General features: G+C 44.3%; 1 protein-coding gene across 1 annotated transcript in view; it reads right to left on the bottom strand.

Annotated features, from left to right (window-relative positions):
- Nucleotides 1-762: 762 nt before the first annotated feature.
- LAMA1 (laminin, alpha 1) overlaps nt 763-18,242 on the bottom strand; it is a gene marked incomplete at its 5' end in the record, with an annotated part of 49,599 nt that continues 32,119 nt past the window's right edge. Inside the window, 17 exon segments of the mRNA XM_008948133.1 lie at nt 763-923; nt 1,642-1,864; nt 3,003-3,136; nt 3,964-4,117; nt 5,606-5,764; nt 8,242-8,431; nt 9,364-9,476; nt 10,642-10,804; nt 11,081-11,266; nt 12,385-12,536; nt 13,169-13,339; nt 13,538-13,652; nt 14,147-14,197; nt 14,199-14,280; nt 14,899-15,043; nt 16,506-16,656; nt 17,964-18,088. Of these exon segments, the coding sequence (XP_008946381.1) occupies nt 763-923; nt 1,642-1,864; nt 3,003-3,136; nt 3,964-4,117; nt 5,606-5,764; nt 8,242-8,431; nt 9,364-9,476; nt 10,642-10,804; nt 11,081-11,266; nt 12,385-12,536; nt 13,169-13,339; nt 13,538-13,652; nt 14,147-14,197; nt 14,199-14,280; nt 14,899-15,043; nt 16,506-16,656; nt 17,964-18,088 (2,475 nt within the window).

The raw sequence follows: 18,242 nt of genomic DNA on the forward strand, positions 1-18,242 counted from the left end.
CCCCAAATCGACCACTAAATCACCAACAAGAAAAAGACCAATGCCATAACCAATCAACCAAATCATTTTTACAATCCACCAATTATCAACCAATCACCAACATATGAAAGCATAGACAGGAACATGATCTTCCTAGACAATGCATTTATAATGGGGATCAGAAACTCTGGATATTGAGGCAGAAGGAAAAATAATTAAGCTACCATATAAAATACAAGGAAATTCTAGTCTGAATTTGAATATGAGATCTTCAAAATTATGCTTTTAATCTCCTGCTCCCTCTGCTGGATTCTCTCCACTCACACATTTCACTTCTCACCCATCTGCCTCTTTTTCTTCTCACTGAAACATATGGACAGGTGAAGTACATGAAATAATGCAGTTTATTGCAGCTTTATTAGCTGGTCCAAAATTATTACCTTTTTTTATAAAAATGGCCAACACACAAGAAAATGAAATACTGTCAAGCAATCAAAAGAAAACATACTGTAAACACTGATCAATTAAAATTCCCGAAAGAAAAACAACCAATTAATGCCATTAACATTGTAGGAGAGGTATTTGTGGTTTACAACCTTGTAGTTTAAATGCAAAGAGCTTCTGACTTAAAAAAAATAGAAAATTACCTGAGTTGGAAAACAACCAGAAAATCAAAGAGATTTTTGCTCTCGCCAGATCTTCTCTTCATTACAAAATGAGAATGAAAATTAACAGATGAAGCAAAACAGCCCCTCTCTCAGTCCAGACAGACCTTGCTGCAGCTCAGAGCTCAGCCCCAGGGCAGGAGTGGGGAAAGACTCCACGGAGGTCAAAAGCTCTGCTGAAGTCAAACAGCTCTGCCTGTTGGCCCCTGGTCAGCACGAGGTTCCTCAAGCAGCCACGGAAGGAGTTCTTGCTTGTGAGGCAGTTTTGCTTCACATCAGCTGAAAAAGACATGTGAAATACATAGAATTTAATTCCAGGGAACTGAAACAATACAAAGATCCAGGTTATTAGTCAGCTGCTTCCCCTCCTTACCAAGAGAGAGAGAAAAACAGCATCTGAGGAGCACCAAGTTCCATTCATGTTTGGGTCACCTGAGACATCCCACCTTGGATAGACACTGGGCATGAGCCATGGGCAACTTGTGCAGAGTTTACAGGAATAATTTGTCCCAGGGGACAATGGGAGATAAGAGAGGGGAAAAGAGAGGAGTAAGCTGCTCTACAAGGAATCCATTTTGGTTGGAAGAGACCTTTAAGATGATTGAGTCCAACCATTAAGCCAGCACTGCCAGGTCCCCACTGACCCTCACCACACACAGGCGGAACTGTTGTGAAGTCTGAGAGGACTGTGGAAGGCAAACCAACCATGTGGAGGAAACTCTTCTCCACAACTCAGGAGCAGGTTTATGCAGCATATGACCTCAGTTGATCTTGGCAACACACTCAACAGCTAAATGCAGCCCTCCACAAAGACAATATGCTCAAATATTAATATGCTGTGAGCTCAGGAACAACGTGGGGAACAGTAACTCTGATAAATCATGAACTTCATGCAGCAGAAAATGAAGGAAGGAGTCTACATGCATTAAGAGTCATTCTGATGAGCTAGAGTGAGAGCAGAAGGGTGAGAAGGGAAGAGAAATATTATTGTCCCCACCAGGATAGCCTCCAACATAGATGGGATCATTGGTATCTGCAGATGTTGACTGGCTGTGGGGATTGTCCATTTGAACCGAATCCCCATCGATTCTCAGCGAAACGTGGTGTTTGCTTTTCTTTGCTTGGAGTTTGTGCCACTTCCCATCACACAAACTCTTTGCCCCTCTTGGCTCGTATGTGGCTGTGATTCTGCCAGCTCCGTTGTTGACATGGAATAAAACCTGTAAAAAACCAGCCAGATGCCAGGGAAGGGAGAAAGAACCAACACATCAACTCGTTTGCCTGGATAAAAAGCACAGTTGTGCTGGGGAAGAGGTTTCTCTTTTCATAAATGGTTGGTAATTATGCAAAGTTAATGTTCATTTGGCTAGAGTGTGTCCTTACTGAAATATCTTTAAAATCTAAAGACTTAAAAGATTTTAATCTAAAGATTGAAGTCTAAAAGTCTTAGATCTCTCCATGCATTGGGCTGTTGGGTTATCTTGCTACACTTCACTTGGGATTTCACTCTGTTTTTTTGACAAACACAAATCAAGCCATCATCTCAACAGAAGGCAAGACTTCAGCTTTGAAAGAATCATGGAATCCTTAAGGTTGGAAAAGACCTCTGAGAAGATCCATTGTGTCTAAGTGAAGAGATGGCAAAGGGATTGGAAGCACTTGGAGTTTCCAATACACCCATCGATTTATTTCATGTCTTTATTTTTCAAAGCAGCAGACAGCCCCTCAACTCTGTGGTGAGGATTTGTATGTAAATATTAGCTGAGCAAGTTTGTCCCCCAGGAACAGTGATATCTAACACTGTCTGCAGCTAGGAAGTTTTGAATAAAAAATGAGCTATTTCTGAGAAAAGGAAATACTTGTGAGCAATCAAGTATACATTTTTTATGCAGGAGATGAGTGGATGACTGTGTATTGATTGATAAAAGGTTTAGGGAGGGTAATGGAAATAGAGAGGGAGTTAATTGGTCGTGGATGGTGAAGAAGAGATGACAAAACAGGGTACTTTGTACCTGCAATAAGATTTATTAAGTTTATAAGTTTATCAAGGACAGGAGGAGCAACATGGCAGATAAACAATTAAGCTACAGGAAAGGTGAACATCTTTGGTCTAACAGACAAGGCCTTTAGTCAAGGTCACTGTGGCTGCAAACTAACATAAATTACACTAATTAGAAAGCCAAAAAGTTCCACTGACTCTCAGAGTGAAAGTCTATCCCCTACCAGTTCTTTGAGGATTTGATCTGGACATTTTGTCTCCATCCCACCCCACTGGTGTCTCTCCAGTGCTACCCAACAGTTCCAACCTCCCAGTTCCAAGGGAGCCTTGTGAAATGGGTGTGCCATAGGGCAGCCTACCTTGCCATTCACCATCTCCAGTCCAACAGCATCAACCTTAGCACTGCTGATGCCCAGGAGGACGCCGTGCGGCGCCGTCGTCCGGAACTCCAGCGTGATGGTCACCTCCCAGAGCACTTTGTAGCCTTCTCTGACTGCAAAGAAGTTATAAGCCTCTCAGAAAAGACTTGTAACCCATAGTGTGAAGTAGAAGATGTACATTGTCCTTTTGAGGAAAGGCTGAGAGCCCTGGGGCTGTTGAGCTGGAGAAGAGAAGCTCAGAGGGAATCTGATCCATGCTGAGCAAGAGCTAAAGGGCCCCCAAGGATGGGTCTAGACGCTGGTCCTCTTGCTGGGCACCATTGACAAGGGGCAGTAGGCACAAATTTGAGCTACAAGTCATAATTCACATTTTATACTGGAAAATATCAGTCCCCAAATAAGCTTTTTTCAATTATTTTAGACTTGATACATTCTATTATTTGTAAGAAATGGCAGTGGGAACACATCAATGAAATCCTTCACATCACTTCACAGGTACCTGTGTCTTCAGCCTCCATATCCTTTAATAGCCCTTAACATCATTCTCAGCTGAAGAAAGAGGCAGCTCACTTCTTTCCCAGTGCTCCAATCATCACCTCTTCCATTTTTGGAAGACAGCCCTTTGCAGAATGGCCACTTTGGGCTTGGCCTCCATACCCTTTAATAGCCCTTAACATCATGAACAGATATTCTCAGCTGAAGAAAGAGGCAGCTCACTTCTTTCCCAGTGCTCCAGTCATCACCTCTTCCATTTTTGGAAGACAGCCCTTTGCAGAATGGCCACTTTGGGCTTGAAAGGGACTCAGAAATACACACACAGGCCACACACTCTTTGAGTGAGGAGCCAATTCATCATCTACACTGCCAACAAAACCTAAAACGAGCATGTTTTCATTAACTTTAATTAACTAAGGTACTTCTTTCATTGAATGACACTTACCCAGAGCAGCAAAACCACTCCCATCAAAGAAAGAACCTTCCTGTGCTGTTTGGTAGCATTTATTCACAGCAAAGATGGAGACAGGGCTCTCGTGGTCCAGCTGCTTGCTGTTGACTGTCATGTCACCAAGGCAGGCAGGGATGCTGTGAGTCACCTAAGCATGTTGAAATGAGAGGTAACATGACATGCAAACTGCTGCCCTGCTCCCCTGGTCATTCCCCTGATGTTGCTGTAAATAAAAAGCTCTCTGGACCAAACACAGCAGGATCTGAAGTATTTATGTGATTCTGTTTCTTCCATATGCTCATCGAGGGTTAGAAATGTACATGAAGTCTTTGAGTCAGAATAAATATTGCTTAGAAACACAGTATTACCTCTCCATAATGTAGAGAATTAATGGAAAGAGAATATTTTAGGCTGAAAGGGACCTTCAAAGGTCACCTAAGCCAACCCCCTGCAGGGAGCAGGGACATCTGCAGCTAGAGCAGGGTGCTCAGAGTTGTGTCCAACCTCCCCTGGGATGATTCCAGGGATGGGGCAGTGACCACCTCTCTGGGCAACCTGGGACAACATCTCACCACCCTCAGCATCAACAGTTTCTCCCTTTTCTCAAGTCTAAACCTCCTTCTTTTGGTTTCAAACATTTTCCTTTCAAAAATTTACACGAAAATCACAATTCTGTAATACATTTTCACAAGGACAGATCACCAGAGTTCTGTCCAGCTAAAAGATTCATTAGAATTACTCACTATTGCTGCTTTTAACCACTGCAGATCCACAGTATTCAAATATTTGTTAGCCCCATCATCCAATTAAAAAGAACTGGGTGAAGAAACTATGTTAGGAACCGAGGCACATTTTTTATCACCACCAGAATCCTTCCTGAGACAATGAAATGCACAAGGAGGAAGGTGAGGAAAAACCTACCCTCTAAAACCATCTGTAAAAAGAGTGTGTTTTAATCTCAGGGAGTTAAACCCAGGTTTTAGAGAGATTTAAGGCACCTAATTCCTACTTCAATGCAGTAGGACTCAGATACCAAAGTGCCTAAGATTCTAGGTCATATTTTCACCTTATATAATCCCAGCAATTTATATTCTTCATCCACTTTTAACAGAGAAATTGATAAAAGAAATACAATCTATAAAGGGCCACTGCTAAAGCACAAGGGTACAAGCTCTAGTTAAGAGTCACAAAGCCATAGAAAGCTGAAAAGATTTGTCTGGTAAAGGGTCATTACTTCCTTTGTTGTGTCTCTCCCTAAGTGATGATCCCTTTCCCAGCAAGATCATGGAGAAGATCCTCCTGGAAACTCTAAGTTTTATGGAACATAAGGAGGTGAGTGGTGACAGCCAAAACAGCCTCACAAAGCCCAGAGAGGCTCTGGAATTGTTCATCCCAGGTTGGATGGGGCTTTGAGCAGCTCAGTCTAGTTGAAAATATCCCTGCTTACTGCAGAAGTGTTGGAACTAGATGGTCATTAAAGTCTCTTTCAACCTGAACCACTGTATGGTTCTAAGTTCTCCCTGTCAGCCAGAATTAGGCAGCATGAATTAGGCCTGAATTAGACAGGTCTGATGCAGAGGACTCATTCTAGCACTGCCAAATGTCAGAGACACCCCAGGAGCCCAAACATTCTTACATTCCCAAGATTCTTCGGCACGTAGTCTAAGGGGAGACCTCCCAGGTAGAGCTTCCCCTCCACATCCAAAGTGCTGCCATCTCCCAGAGCACCAACTGCTGCAGATTCCTGCCCATCCACAAGGATGAGACCTTTTCTTTTAACGTATTCTGTCTTTATCTGCAAAAAAATGAGAGCATAGAAACATCCATCAGTAACTGAACCAGTTACATGGTCACCACAAACAACAAGACATCTTCTCAGGGGTCACGTTGCCTTGACACACTGTACTGAGGTGTCCTCTGGAGATTCATTGTGAGGCTGAGGCCATTTCAGAATGCAGTTGAATCCTGACAACTGATGCAGCCTGCTCCTCAAATCCTGGGTTCAATTTGGGACCCACACTCCAACAAGGATCTTGAGGGGCTGGAGCGTGGCCAGAGAAGGGCAACGGAGCTGCTGGGGAAGGGTCTAGAGCCCAAGTGTGGGGAGGAGCAGCTGAGGGAGCTGGGGGTGCTGAGCCTGGAGCAAAGGAGGCTCAGGGGAGACCTTCTGGCTCTGCACAGCTCCTGACAGGAGCCTGGAGCCAGGGGGGGGGCGGGCTCTGCTCCCAAGGGACAAGGGACAGGACAAGAGGAAACAGCCTCAAGTTGCCCCAGGGGAGGTTGAGGTTGGCCCTGAGGAACAATGTCTTTCCTGAAAGAGGTGTCCAGGGCTGTGCCAGGCTGCCCAGGGCAGTGGTGGAGTCCCCACCCCTGGAGGGGTTCCCAAGCCGTGGAGATGTGGGGTGAGGGACACGGGGCAGTGGGGACCTGGCAGTGCTGGGGGATGGTTGGACCTGATGACCTTAAAGGTCTCCTCCAACCCAAACAATTCTATGCTTATTTAAACCCACTGGCTGATTGCCTCAGGCTACAAGTACCTCATAGAGTTGGGCTTTCCAGTTCTGTCCATCTTGTCCCCTCCTGCCCCTGTGCCTTCCTTGCACTAAAGCCACTATGCAGCTGAGGGACCTCATTTGAATCCAGCAAGCCATTTATTTGTCCTTGGGTTAATTTTAGCCCTACTCAGAGTCCTGACCAGGTTCACCACGAGGTTTCACAAACATCTGGGTTGCTGGGGAGATGAAGTGGTGGAGCAGGGTGGTGGGAGCAGATGGAGAGGACAGAAAGTGCTGCTCTCAGCAGCAACACCTATTAGCTTCAGTTGATTGCTGAGCTGCTGCAGCAATGACCTCGGCCATGAAGTGGTGTGACTCAGCTTTAACCTCCAAAAAAAAAGGTTCAAGCTCCTGTATTTATGTCCTGGGTAGTAAGGGGAGATCAGCTCTCCTGTGGAATCTGTTCACCTCTTAAAAAGTGAACCCTGAGAGCAGGAGCTTTATGTGAGTGTGTTTAATAGAGGGTTCTTCCCTGGAGGGCAGGCAGCAGAGTTTAGTGGTGAGATCTCCCTCTGACAGAAGTTCATGTTGGCTTTCTTTTTATTCATTTTTTTCTAGTTTTTTTTCTCCTTTTCTTGGAAAAAAACCACCTGCTGATTGCCAGGGCATCTAGGAGAGGTGGCAACTTGGAGTCCTCCATCCCTTTTGTCCCCCAGAAGGCAGCTCCTGGACTTGTGGCTCAACACATGGATGAGGGAAGGGAAGGGAAGCTGAGCAGGGTGAGTATTGTCACCCAGAGCTGGTTTTAAAACTCACAAGGACATCACAGTCATTTCTGATGAAGAGAGGCAGAGCTAGCCACTGTCTTTCTACAGAAGGCCCTGAATGCTATGTGACAACTGGAAGCAGCACCCAAAATCCCTTCTCAAAGTCTCCTTAGGCCAAGTTCTCCTCCTCCAGGCTCCATTCATTCCAAATCTCTGCCTTCCTCAAGCTGCTCCAGCCAAGGGAAGGAAAGAGGGTGGTTCCATGGGCAGTAGCTGCTGTGACATGCTCAGGTGTTATGCAAGGAGTGGGAGAAAGGAGAAACTGTGCCCCCACAAATCTGTCACACACTCATTTGCATCTCATTAATGATGCAGTGCATGGACAGCTGTCTGTGGAAAGGTTTCTAGTTCTCTCTGTTGTGTTCTTCTCTGGTGAAGATGACTATTATTACACAGAATCATGGAATGATTTGGGTTTGGCTTCAAGGTCACCCAGTCCAACCCCCCTGCAGGGAGCAGGGACATCTGCAGCTAGAGCAGGGTGCTCAGAGCCCTGGGTGAGGGTTTATCCTTCCAGGGATGGGGCTTCTACCACCTCTCTGGGCAACCTAGTTAGTGAGTTATTTTAATTTTAAATATTCTGAGACACTCAGCAGTAGTTGGATTCAATGCATAATACTGACAGGACAAGGGGTGATGGTTTGGAACTAAAAGAGGGAGATTTAGACTACAGAGAAGGAACAAATTATTTACAAGAGGGTGGTGAGACCCTTGCCCAGGTTGCCTCACTGCAGAGGGGTTGGACTAGATGACCTTTAAAAGGCTCCTTCCAACCCAAACCATTCCATTAATGAGAATTTTAAAAGGAAATGACACTCAGACATTAAAACTGAATAGTTTTATGACTGAGGGAGAACCTGTTCACCTTTGCAACACAGGAAAGGGAGAGAAAAACCATTTCAGCAACTCCAGGGGAGGGAAAAGGGAGGGCAAGGCTGGTGACCACCTACCGTGTGCCATTTCCCATCACTGATGACAGCAGGGTGAGAAGCCACTGCTCTTCCTTTGCCAAGATCAAAGGAGAAGTAGAGCTGTCCACCAAGAAGCTGCAGAGCTGCATAATCAACCTGGTTCTGGTGAGCCATGTAGTAAATCAGCCCACTGGAGGCAAAGGTTCTGAGATTCAGCTGGACGGAGAGTCTGGGCAATAAGAAAATGTAGAGTTATTGAAGAATATTTCTTCTGCATGGAGAAAAAGCTTTTCTGGAGGCAGAGAACAGCCTCAAGCAGTTTATTATGAAAGAATATTTATTATTACAAAGGCCAGAAAGGTGGGATTTGGGTTGGTTTTAAGAAAGGATGACCTAGAATGGATATCATCAGAGAAATCAGTGCTGGATCTGTCAGAGAGAATTAAAAATGCTGGTCACAGAGTGAGCTGGGCTCTAGGAGGGACAGGCTCAGCTGTTGTCACTGCAGGCTCTTCTGCTGCCCCAAGGAAGGAACCAAAGCCAGGACAAGGTGATGGCACCCACTGCTATCAGCCAGGCTGGCTGGGATATGACAAGCAGTCTGAGAACAGAGGGAGGCTCCCAGGGCAGAGCAGCTGGTTGAGACAGTTGTTGTGGAGGCACCAGGCTCAGACCACGTCATGTCCATCCTCCTGATGTTCAATAGTTAGGACAGAAGGGCTAGAAGCAAAACCAGGCTCATTTCTCAATGCCTGCAGAGGCTTCCTGAGTTGAAGGAAGCACAAGCAAGTGGCTTGCAGGCTGAGTTTTGAGAACCTCTTAAAGAATGAAGAGTGGCAGAGAGGCTATCACACCTTCAGCCTCAACAGAATGGTTCTTCTCAGGAGTCTGGACTCCTTCAGTGACCTGGGGAGTGAAGCAGGCATGGAAGGTGCAACTGCAGAGAATTCAGAAGAGAGGGTGAGATGTCATGACCACAAAGCTGGGAATGAATCCATGGAGGTGGTCATGACACCTTCTTCCATGAGGGACCCACAGAAACCTGAAGCAAGGGCCACGTTCAAAGCTGGTAATGACCACTCATAAAAACCATCCCTGTGCTTCTTGTAGCTCCATGCAAGAGAAGACACTCTGGGGGTGTGTGATTTAGGATATACTCACTTCTTCCTGACAGTGGACTGATTGAAGAGCAGAGTCAAGTGGCTGCCTTTGGCAAGTCCAAATTGATGGGCACCTTGAATAGGGTCAGGTAGCTCATCCTTTGCACAAATTACCTGTTAATGAAAGGACTTTATTAAGAAGAACATTGTGAGGGGCTGACCAGCAAGTACTGAATAGCAACAGGCCCACACAGAACTTCATAAGGAGCAAAACCATCCAACCTCCCCTGGGATGGTTCCAGGGATGGGGCAGTGACCACCTCTCTGGGCAACCTGGGACAGCATCTCACCACCCTCAGGGTCAAACATTTCTTCCTTCTCTCTAGTCTAAATCTCCCTCTTTTAGTTTCAAACCATCCCCCCTTGTCCTGTCCCAACAGCCCCTGCTAAAATTCTGTCCCCAGCTTTCTGCCAGGCCCCTTGAAGTACTGGAAGAGTGTAAGAAGGTCTCCCTGGAGCTTTCTTTTCTCCAGGCTGAAGAACCCCAACTCTCTCTTGCTGGCCTCCCAGCAGAGGGGTTCCAGCCCTCAGAGCATTGTTGTGGCCCTGGAATTAATTGCAGTGGTTAAGCTGCACCTCATGGGCAGCACCAATCTCTTCCACTGAGAAACATTTGTAGTTTGAGAAGCACCCATCCACCATTTCTCACCACTGATGGCCTTTTGGATAACAAACCCTGGATGACAGAGCACAATTTCAGTGTGAAAACCTGTGGACTCAGTAGAAGCATCTCTGCATTTAGTGTGGGTGCACATTTTTGTTGTGACTTAGGGGATGGAGAGTCGAGTAATAGGCTATGAAGCAAAGCTCTACTTCAGCCCTAAGGAGGACAGCTTCTTTCTTTTTATAGCCACAGTTTGAGACTTTTATAATCCTGCTGTCTGTTACCACAGAGAAATGATTTTGGGATGCTTTGGAAACAGTTTTGAAGACATGGAGCTGTAGGACAGAAGTGACACTGGCTTCTTCTTCAACACAGCTGAGTTTTCATGTTCTGCTGGGGGATTATCATTCCACTTTCTCTTTCTTCTTTTTTTTTTTTAATTGTTGTTGATAAACCCAACTACATGTCCCTTCCAAAACTCCAACAGCCTGCTACAAAAGGTTCTATCACAGTTTTTCTGTGAGAAATAATTCCAAATCCACAGTCATTCAACCATATCATAGAAGCAGCAAATATACACGGTCTGTCCTTCAAAAATTCCCCACAAAACTCAACTGCATCTTGCTGTTGAACATTCTCCTAGAAGAGGCAATAAAGCTTGGCTGCAATACCTACTTTTTTGGTGTTTGTTAGAGGTCTCAGGGGAACTGGTAAAGCTTGGAGCTCAGGTTGAATCTCAAAGTCTTCTGGATGTATGGCTGGTTTAGGCTTCTCTGACAAAAAGCAGCTGTCCATACCCACGTTTTCATACTTCAGGGAAGTGGTGAAATACAAAAGCCTGTGTTATAAAAACACCCCACGTTAAGAGGTGAAATCCTGAACCCCTAAATTCCCCAGGCACCACAGGAGTATTTTACAGGGTCTTCCACTGGTAAAGGGGGGAAGGGAGAGAAGTGGCACACTGGGATAAAAAGATGGAGAAGCACAGAATTATATGGACAAGGTCATGGAAGAGACTGCAAATGAGTTAATTATTATAAATAATTATATTGTAAATAATTAATAATGGACACACACAGATTTCTGACACAGGGCAGCTCCCCCTCTGACTTACTCCTTGTTAAAAATGAGATTGCTGATGCAGCCATGAAAGGAGCCAGCCATTTTCAGCCCCAGGATGCCCTCTCCTGCTGGAATGCCACCAGCGTAGAAGTTGGAGATATTCATGGGGCTCATTTCTGCTGATGGACCAAGCCTCAGTTCTGCAGGGTTGCTTTCATCCACCTGCACAGATATGATCCTGAAAAAGAAGAAGGAGGGAAAACATTCAACAGGAACGCCTTGGACATTCTTTTTCAGATGAAAAACACTTCTTTCAGCCTCAAAAAAATAGATTCCATCACTTTGATAATCCTTTCAGTGTCTTAGAACTAGAAGACTTTCTTCTTTAGGTAATTTTTAACATGTAGAGTTTTGTCAAATATATTTCTAAATTATTTTGATAGCTATCTTTCCACATTATTTTTATAGATATATTATTTTCTTACACTGTTTCTTATGGTTGGAAGAGACCTTTAAGATCATCCAGTCCAACCATCCCCCAGCACTGCCAGGTCCCCACTGCCCCGTGTCCCTCACCCCACATCTCCACAGCTTGGAAGTCCCTCCAGGGGTGGGGACTCCACCACTGCCCTGGGCAGCCTGGCACAGCCCTGGGCAACCCTCCAGGGAAAGAAATTCTTCCCAATTTCCAACCTAAACCTCCCCTGGTGCAACCTGAGGCTGTTTCCTCTTGTCCTGTCCCTTGTCCCTTGGGAGCAGAGCCCGACCCCCCCCTGGCTCCAGGCTCCTGTCAGGAGCTGTGCAGAGCCAGAAGGTCTCCCCTGAGCCTCCTTTGCTCCAGGCTCAGCACCCCCAGCTCCCTCAGCTGCTCCTCCCCACACTTGGGCTCTAGACCCTTCCCCAGCAGCTCCGTTGCCCTTCTCTGGACATACTCCAGCCCCTCAAGGTCCTTCTTGGAGGGAGGGTCCCAAAACTGATCCCAGGATTCAAGGTGCAGCCTCCCCAGTGCTGACTCCAGAGGGATGATCCCTGCCCTAGTCCTGCCGGCCACACTAGTGCTGCTCCAAGCCAGGATGCTGCTGGTCTTTTTGGCCAGCTGGGCACACTGCTGTACACTCCACTATTCAATACAATTTACTGAAGTGGCCCAAGCTGTGGAGAGGTTTTGAGAACTTTTAACTACAACCCCACCAGGGACTGAATTTTACAATCACCACACAAACCAGAACACCTCCAATAACAGCAGAAATACTCAGCCCTGACTGTTCCACCAGATGAGCTGGCAAAGACAGTTCCCTGGAGAACACAGTGACCTGCCAGCAGCACACAGGGAGTGCTGTCCCCAGCCACACACACCTCTTATTCCTCATGAGGATGACAGAATGTTCTTCTCCATCACTGTATGTTCCATTTGGAGACCTCAGAATCACTTTTCGAGTGCTTGCTCTATCTCCAGCATTAATGTGAACTGCAAGGTGCCCCTCCATCAACAGGATGGAAAAGAAGGGCTGTGGATTTAATCAGGAGAGTCATTTTTAACTAGAATTCCATTTTCTGTCTTTCATTCAGTGTTTAAACAGAACATGCTGTGGAAAAAATTTACCTCCCAGTTTGTTGTGAACTAATGGAACTCCAAGAGCAGCAGCCATATGTTGGCACCTCTCAGAGGGCCAAGACCTCTAACAGAAAACATGAAAACTGCAAATTTCTCTGGTTGTGATAAAAATTCAGGTCTATATGGAGGAGGGTTTAAATAACACAAGCCCTCCCCCCACTGCTCCCCCTTAGAGGAAGGAAATAGGAGGAATACCAGCCCCTTCTTAAGACTTTCTCCTTGGATTCCAGGAGCTCCTGAACAGTACTCCAGATATGAGATAGCTGTAGTGGTCTGTGTGCACTTTACACACAGTTTTCCTCATTGTTGCAAAGTCATTCCAAGTCCTAGTAACAGTGACAGGACCCTGGTAATTGATCCTTCACCTCTCTGAGACAATGACCATCCTCTGTTCCTCTCCTAGCCTCTGTATTTGGACCCACCTACACCAAATTATTCTCCTTCCTTGGAATTTAGTCATAAAAACCTTGAGACTGACAAAGTGGTATAACCAAACCAAACCAAATCTTTGCTTTGGGTACTTGCCAGATGTGCTTGTCTACGTTGTCGCTTCTCCAGTCCCCTGCTGAGTCCAGCAAGGATGATGCCACTGCTGTTCCTGGTAGCAAAAGTTGCCATCAGTTCTGATTCTGGGCTTAAGGACTTAGGCACCAACTCAATATATCCATTGTTCAAGATATTCACACTACGAATAGGCTATTTTTAGGAGGAAAAGAAACAATTAGTGAGCTGGACTCTACATAGTGCCCAGCAAGAAAAACATTTCGAGTGTAAATTAGATTTCTTAGAATTTTTCAAGCTAAACTCATTTCAACTCACTATATTCTTTCATCAATATAACTATTTGTTGTTGAAGAGCATTGAAGATCAGGACAACCCCCAAAAATCTCCTACCTCCAATACACAGCCTTTCCTTACTCCATAGGAATGTCTAAGCAAGTCAAAGGTTGAACGGGATATTTCCAGGTTCTTGATGCATCCCACATACATCCTACTACTAAGGCCTTTCCTGAAACAGAAAACAAGTTGTTTTTTTCTTTTCCAAGGTGCAGTATTTGGAATCTCCCAGGAGAAAAGATTCTTCAAATATTCTTTGAAAAGTTCTCATCAAAAAGAAAGGGAGAGATCTCTTTTGAAGAGTTAATTCAGCCCAGTGTGAGTGGAAAAAAGGGGTGAGGTGGATTTTACTCCCAGCCAATATTAATTCTGATGTTAAACAGTCAGAAAACATCTCCCCAAATGGAAACAAGCTTGTGGTGCTGTGTGGCCAGGCCATTTCCCAAAGCTTTAAGGTGAATCTTTCACTGAAATGTAATGGATTTTGGGTGAAAGGGAACTGTGTGAGAGTCTGAAGGCAAAGGACAGGTGATTCTCTGGTATACAGGCCTGTGAGCAAGACTTCAGACTTCACTGATTTTCACCAATTTCAGTGGAAATGGTGTCAAAGACCTTTCCCTCTACTCACCAGGCTCTTAGAAAATGGGAAAAGCAAGAGGATTATACCTCACAGCCCTTGATCTTGGCAGCCCACCAATGAAGATTGGGTCCTTATCGAAAGTCTGAGGCAACCCCAGGAGATTCTCCTTGCTTGGTTTCCTTATAATTAAGATGATAAGCATCAGTGACTGCCAAAATTCCTGCAAAGAAAAAGAGGATAGACCTGGAGAGGGACACAAATACATCTTCCATTTTGGCAAGCTCATCTCTAATAAAGGAAAATGTGTTCCCTGACTCAAACACATATGGATAATCTTCTTATTTTTAGAACGAGTCATTTATTGTACTTCCAGCCATTCTGCTGAGGCCATTCCCTCTCCTCTGCCAGAACCAAATCTGGGTTAGACTACAGGAAAAAGAAAATCATATATATGAGAATGTGTTATAGTTATTAAGGTGTATAATTGGTGATGCATCACTTCCCAAAGATAACTGCCAAACTGGTGCTAGGCACTATTAGAACACATGTGATCCATGTTAAACGACCTTGGACAAAGATCTTTCACTCTTTTAAAAGACTGGGGATGTGTTTTTTGTCTGGCAGCTTCTGCAACACGTGCTCTTTAGAAGATGTGCCAAACCAAAACCAAGCTCAAGATTTATGCTGCTGTGCTTCCAAAAAAAAAACTAACATGGGTGTGGCTGCTGGAGAAACTACACTGGAGGTGACCCAGTCTGGTTGCAGTGATGTTCCTGGTGGTTGTCTTGGATAGCTGTAAGTGTGCAGAGCTCTGGTTTTTATTCAGTCTGTAGCCTACCTTGTTTCTTGTTCCTACTGAAGGAGATTTTGTACCAAGTCCCATTGTTGTAACGATTTTCTGTTGTCAGGGTGAGAGGTCCTGAACCTAGATCCACAGTCAGCCTCACTCTGCCATCAACCAGCTCCAGGGACAAGAAATCTCTCTGGGAGGGAGAATAAATAACACCAAAAAGAGAAAAGAAAAATAAAGATAGATTAAATTCCTGGAAACAAAACTTTCCAGAAGAATCCATCCTGGGCAGTGTTATAAATTGGTATTGAAGGGGTATTGGGTTAGGTTGTTTGTGATTTTAATTAGGGAAAAAAAAATTGAGGTTGAGATGATTATGTGGTATTTGTTTTTTAGGGGAAAATAAATTGAAGTTTTTTATTATGTTTAATAATTAGTGTTAAGATTAGATATATATATATATTAGTTTGAAAATAAAAATTTATTATGGTAATGGAGGAAAAAAAACTAAAGGGAAAGGGAAAAGAGAATTGGGGAAGCTTCTGTTTGGAGATAGAGGATTGAGAGTTATTTGAATTTGGTGTTTAGGATGGTGTTGTTGGAAGTTTTGGATTTGTTGTTTTTTGGGATTGGGTGTTTGTGGAGGAATGGTTTTAAGATGGTGGTGTTTGGGTAGTGTATGTAGTTTAGGTGTGGGCTAGTAATAAATAACTCTTTTGGTCTAGTGTGTGGAAAAGGTTTGGTTACCCTGGTACCTACATTATTTCAGCCCAAGAGAGTTATTTTTGCTACATTTAAGAAAATCAAGTTACATGCACCCCACAAGGATGCCTTTTTGTTTGGCTTTGTTATTCTTAAAGGCATCACTGTGCTTGATGGCTCAGCAGAGGAAGGTTTAAATCCCAAACTTCACATTTGATTTGTCTTTTTGGATGCAGTACAGAGTAATTTGATTTGATTGTTAACACGAGCACGTGCTTTCTGCAAGAGGCAAAGAGCTTCTTCAGGCAGTAAGACTGTCTGAATTTGATGAGAAATACCCCTCTTCATACATTACAAAGCACAGGAAGAACACATGGACTCCAAAATAATCTGTATCCAAGCAAAGCTTTGTCCTCCTTCAAGAAAAGGAACCCACCAGCTACATATGTGAGAAACTGTACGACAGGGGAGTGAAGGTCTGGAGATGGGTCTAGGTCATATTGTTGTCTCAGGGAGCTTTAATTTGTTTCAGTTTACTGAATTCTCAACTTTTAGATTTAATTCAAGATGCCTCTTCAATATTATATTGTCCTTCTGCAAGCTCAGTTCCAAAAGACTTCACATTCTGCAAAGGCTCCTCCAATGGAACAAAACTAGTTTGGTGTCCCCACTCTTTCTTCTTCTTGCCTTTCGATGAGCATTCATTTTAGTCTAGAATTAAAACATATTATGGAGAATTCTTTTCCCTGCTCAATTTTGCCCTTAAGATACATGAATATTTGCCCTGAAGAATTATATCTTGGCTTCCTCATTTTAATCCTTTGGCTTATAATGCCAATCATGGCTGATAATTAATACGAAGACAGCAAATTGTTATGAGCTGAAAAATGAGGAAAGCAGCAAGAAGCCCTCAAGTGACATAAACAGCTGAAGAATCTGCTGGATTTTCTTACAGTGCCATTTGAAGCAAGGTAGAGGAGCAGCCCATTGGGTGAAAAGGTGCTGAAGAAGAGGATTATCTGGGTCACTGTTGAGCGAAGCGCCTTCTCCACAAGGGAGTACCCACTGCCATCAAAGTGGAACGATGTGTCCTCATCCTGTGGGCTGAGGAAGCAGAAATCAGAGTTCAGTGTTGCTTTCCTAGTCCATTTTTCTATGAAAACAGCAGGAAAAATCAGATCAGTTGGTGCAACCCCCCCTCCCAAGGCAGGAGGATTAGAGATCATGGAAAGGGACTTGATAAATAACTAAAGGTTTCCAGCCAGAGGCCACTTCCTTTATAGATCCTCACAGTACATGATTTAGCCATAGGGAAGGATGCATACAAGTTAAAAAATGTTTTTCCCTGATGGATGAAAAACCCCAAATGATTTCTAAAGGGATAAAATAATTATTCCAATGTACAGTCTCTTGCTTAAAGCACGTCAGCCATTTATCAGAAATGCTTTATGTCCTGACATTTACAATAAATATGCTCTCAGCCCCTTTCCCTGCAACATAATCCTTGTAAAAAAACATAAATTCAATCTCTCCTGCAATCAGGCAGCACCCTCTGCTGTTTCTACACAAAACATTCTGCAGAAGGGAACGTGGTCCAGCATATTTCTCTTCAATTCCTTAAACCAAATATAATCTGCAATTCCCCTTGCACAACTTCAGTGGCTGCACTTTGGCTATGGAATTTTTATCATAAGACTGTTTTACACTGTTTCTTATCCTCAGAAAGAATAAATCAGTCTTGATGGAAAGCCCTGGAAAGCAAACATTCCAAAATAGTTTGCTTCACTGGCAGTCCCTGCTTTCAATGGACAAAATCCACCACAGCAACAGGATTCCTCTGAAAAAGTGGCTGTTGAAAAATGAAATTCTTTGCCCCCAGCACGTTCAGCTTTGTGTGTTTGAAGGTAGATTTGGAGAGAGAGAAGGAAGAAATTTTTCATGCTGAGGGTGGTGAGAGAGGTTACAACCTCAGGTTGCCCAGAGAAGTGGTGGAAGCCCCATCCCTGGAAGGATAAAGCCTCACCCAGGGCTCTGAGCAACCTGCTCTAGCTGCAGATGTCCCTGCTCAGTGCAGGGGGGGTTGGACTGGATGACCTTGACAGTCCCCTTCCCTTCCAACCCATCCCATGATTCTATGATCAATGAAATCCTGCAGTTGTACATCAGTACAGAAATACAGATGACAGATGGAAATGACTAAATCTGTTACAAAAATAAGAGAATGAGGCAAAAATACCTTCCAAAACAGCCATTGCACTTGCCCTCTCTTTCCACATAGTTCCAAAGCCCGACAGACTTGCCATTCAGGCTGCAGTTGGTCTGAATTCATTACTTTTAGCCAGCACAGAAATACAGATGACAGATGGAAATGACTAAATCTGTTACAAAAATCAGACAATGAGGCAAAATACCTTCCAAAACAGCCATTGCACTTGCCCTCTCTTTCCACATAGTTCCAAAGCCCGACAGACTTGCCATTCAGGGATGCCTCTCCCATGCACCCTTGGAAATGGGTCACCTTGACAGCAGGTGATTTCTAGGAGACAAGAAGGACTTCATGAAAACAATTCATGCCAAAGCCTCTGAAAACCATGCTACCTAATTTTTGCTTGGTTTTTTTTACTATGTCCTTGACCTACTCACATGGCACGTGACATGATTAACAATGTCAAACTAAAAGAAGCAATGGA

The sequence above is a fragment of the Merops nubicus genome, unplaced genomic scaffold, assembly GCF_000691845.1.
Source record: "Merops nubicus isolate BGI_N331 unplaced genomic scaffold, ASM69184v1 scaffold8949, whole genome shotgun sequence".
In the NCBI taxonomy this organism is placed as follows: domain Eukaryota; kingdom Metazoa; phylum Chordata; class Aves; order Coraciiformes; family Meropidae; genus Merops; species Merops nubicus.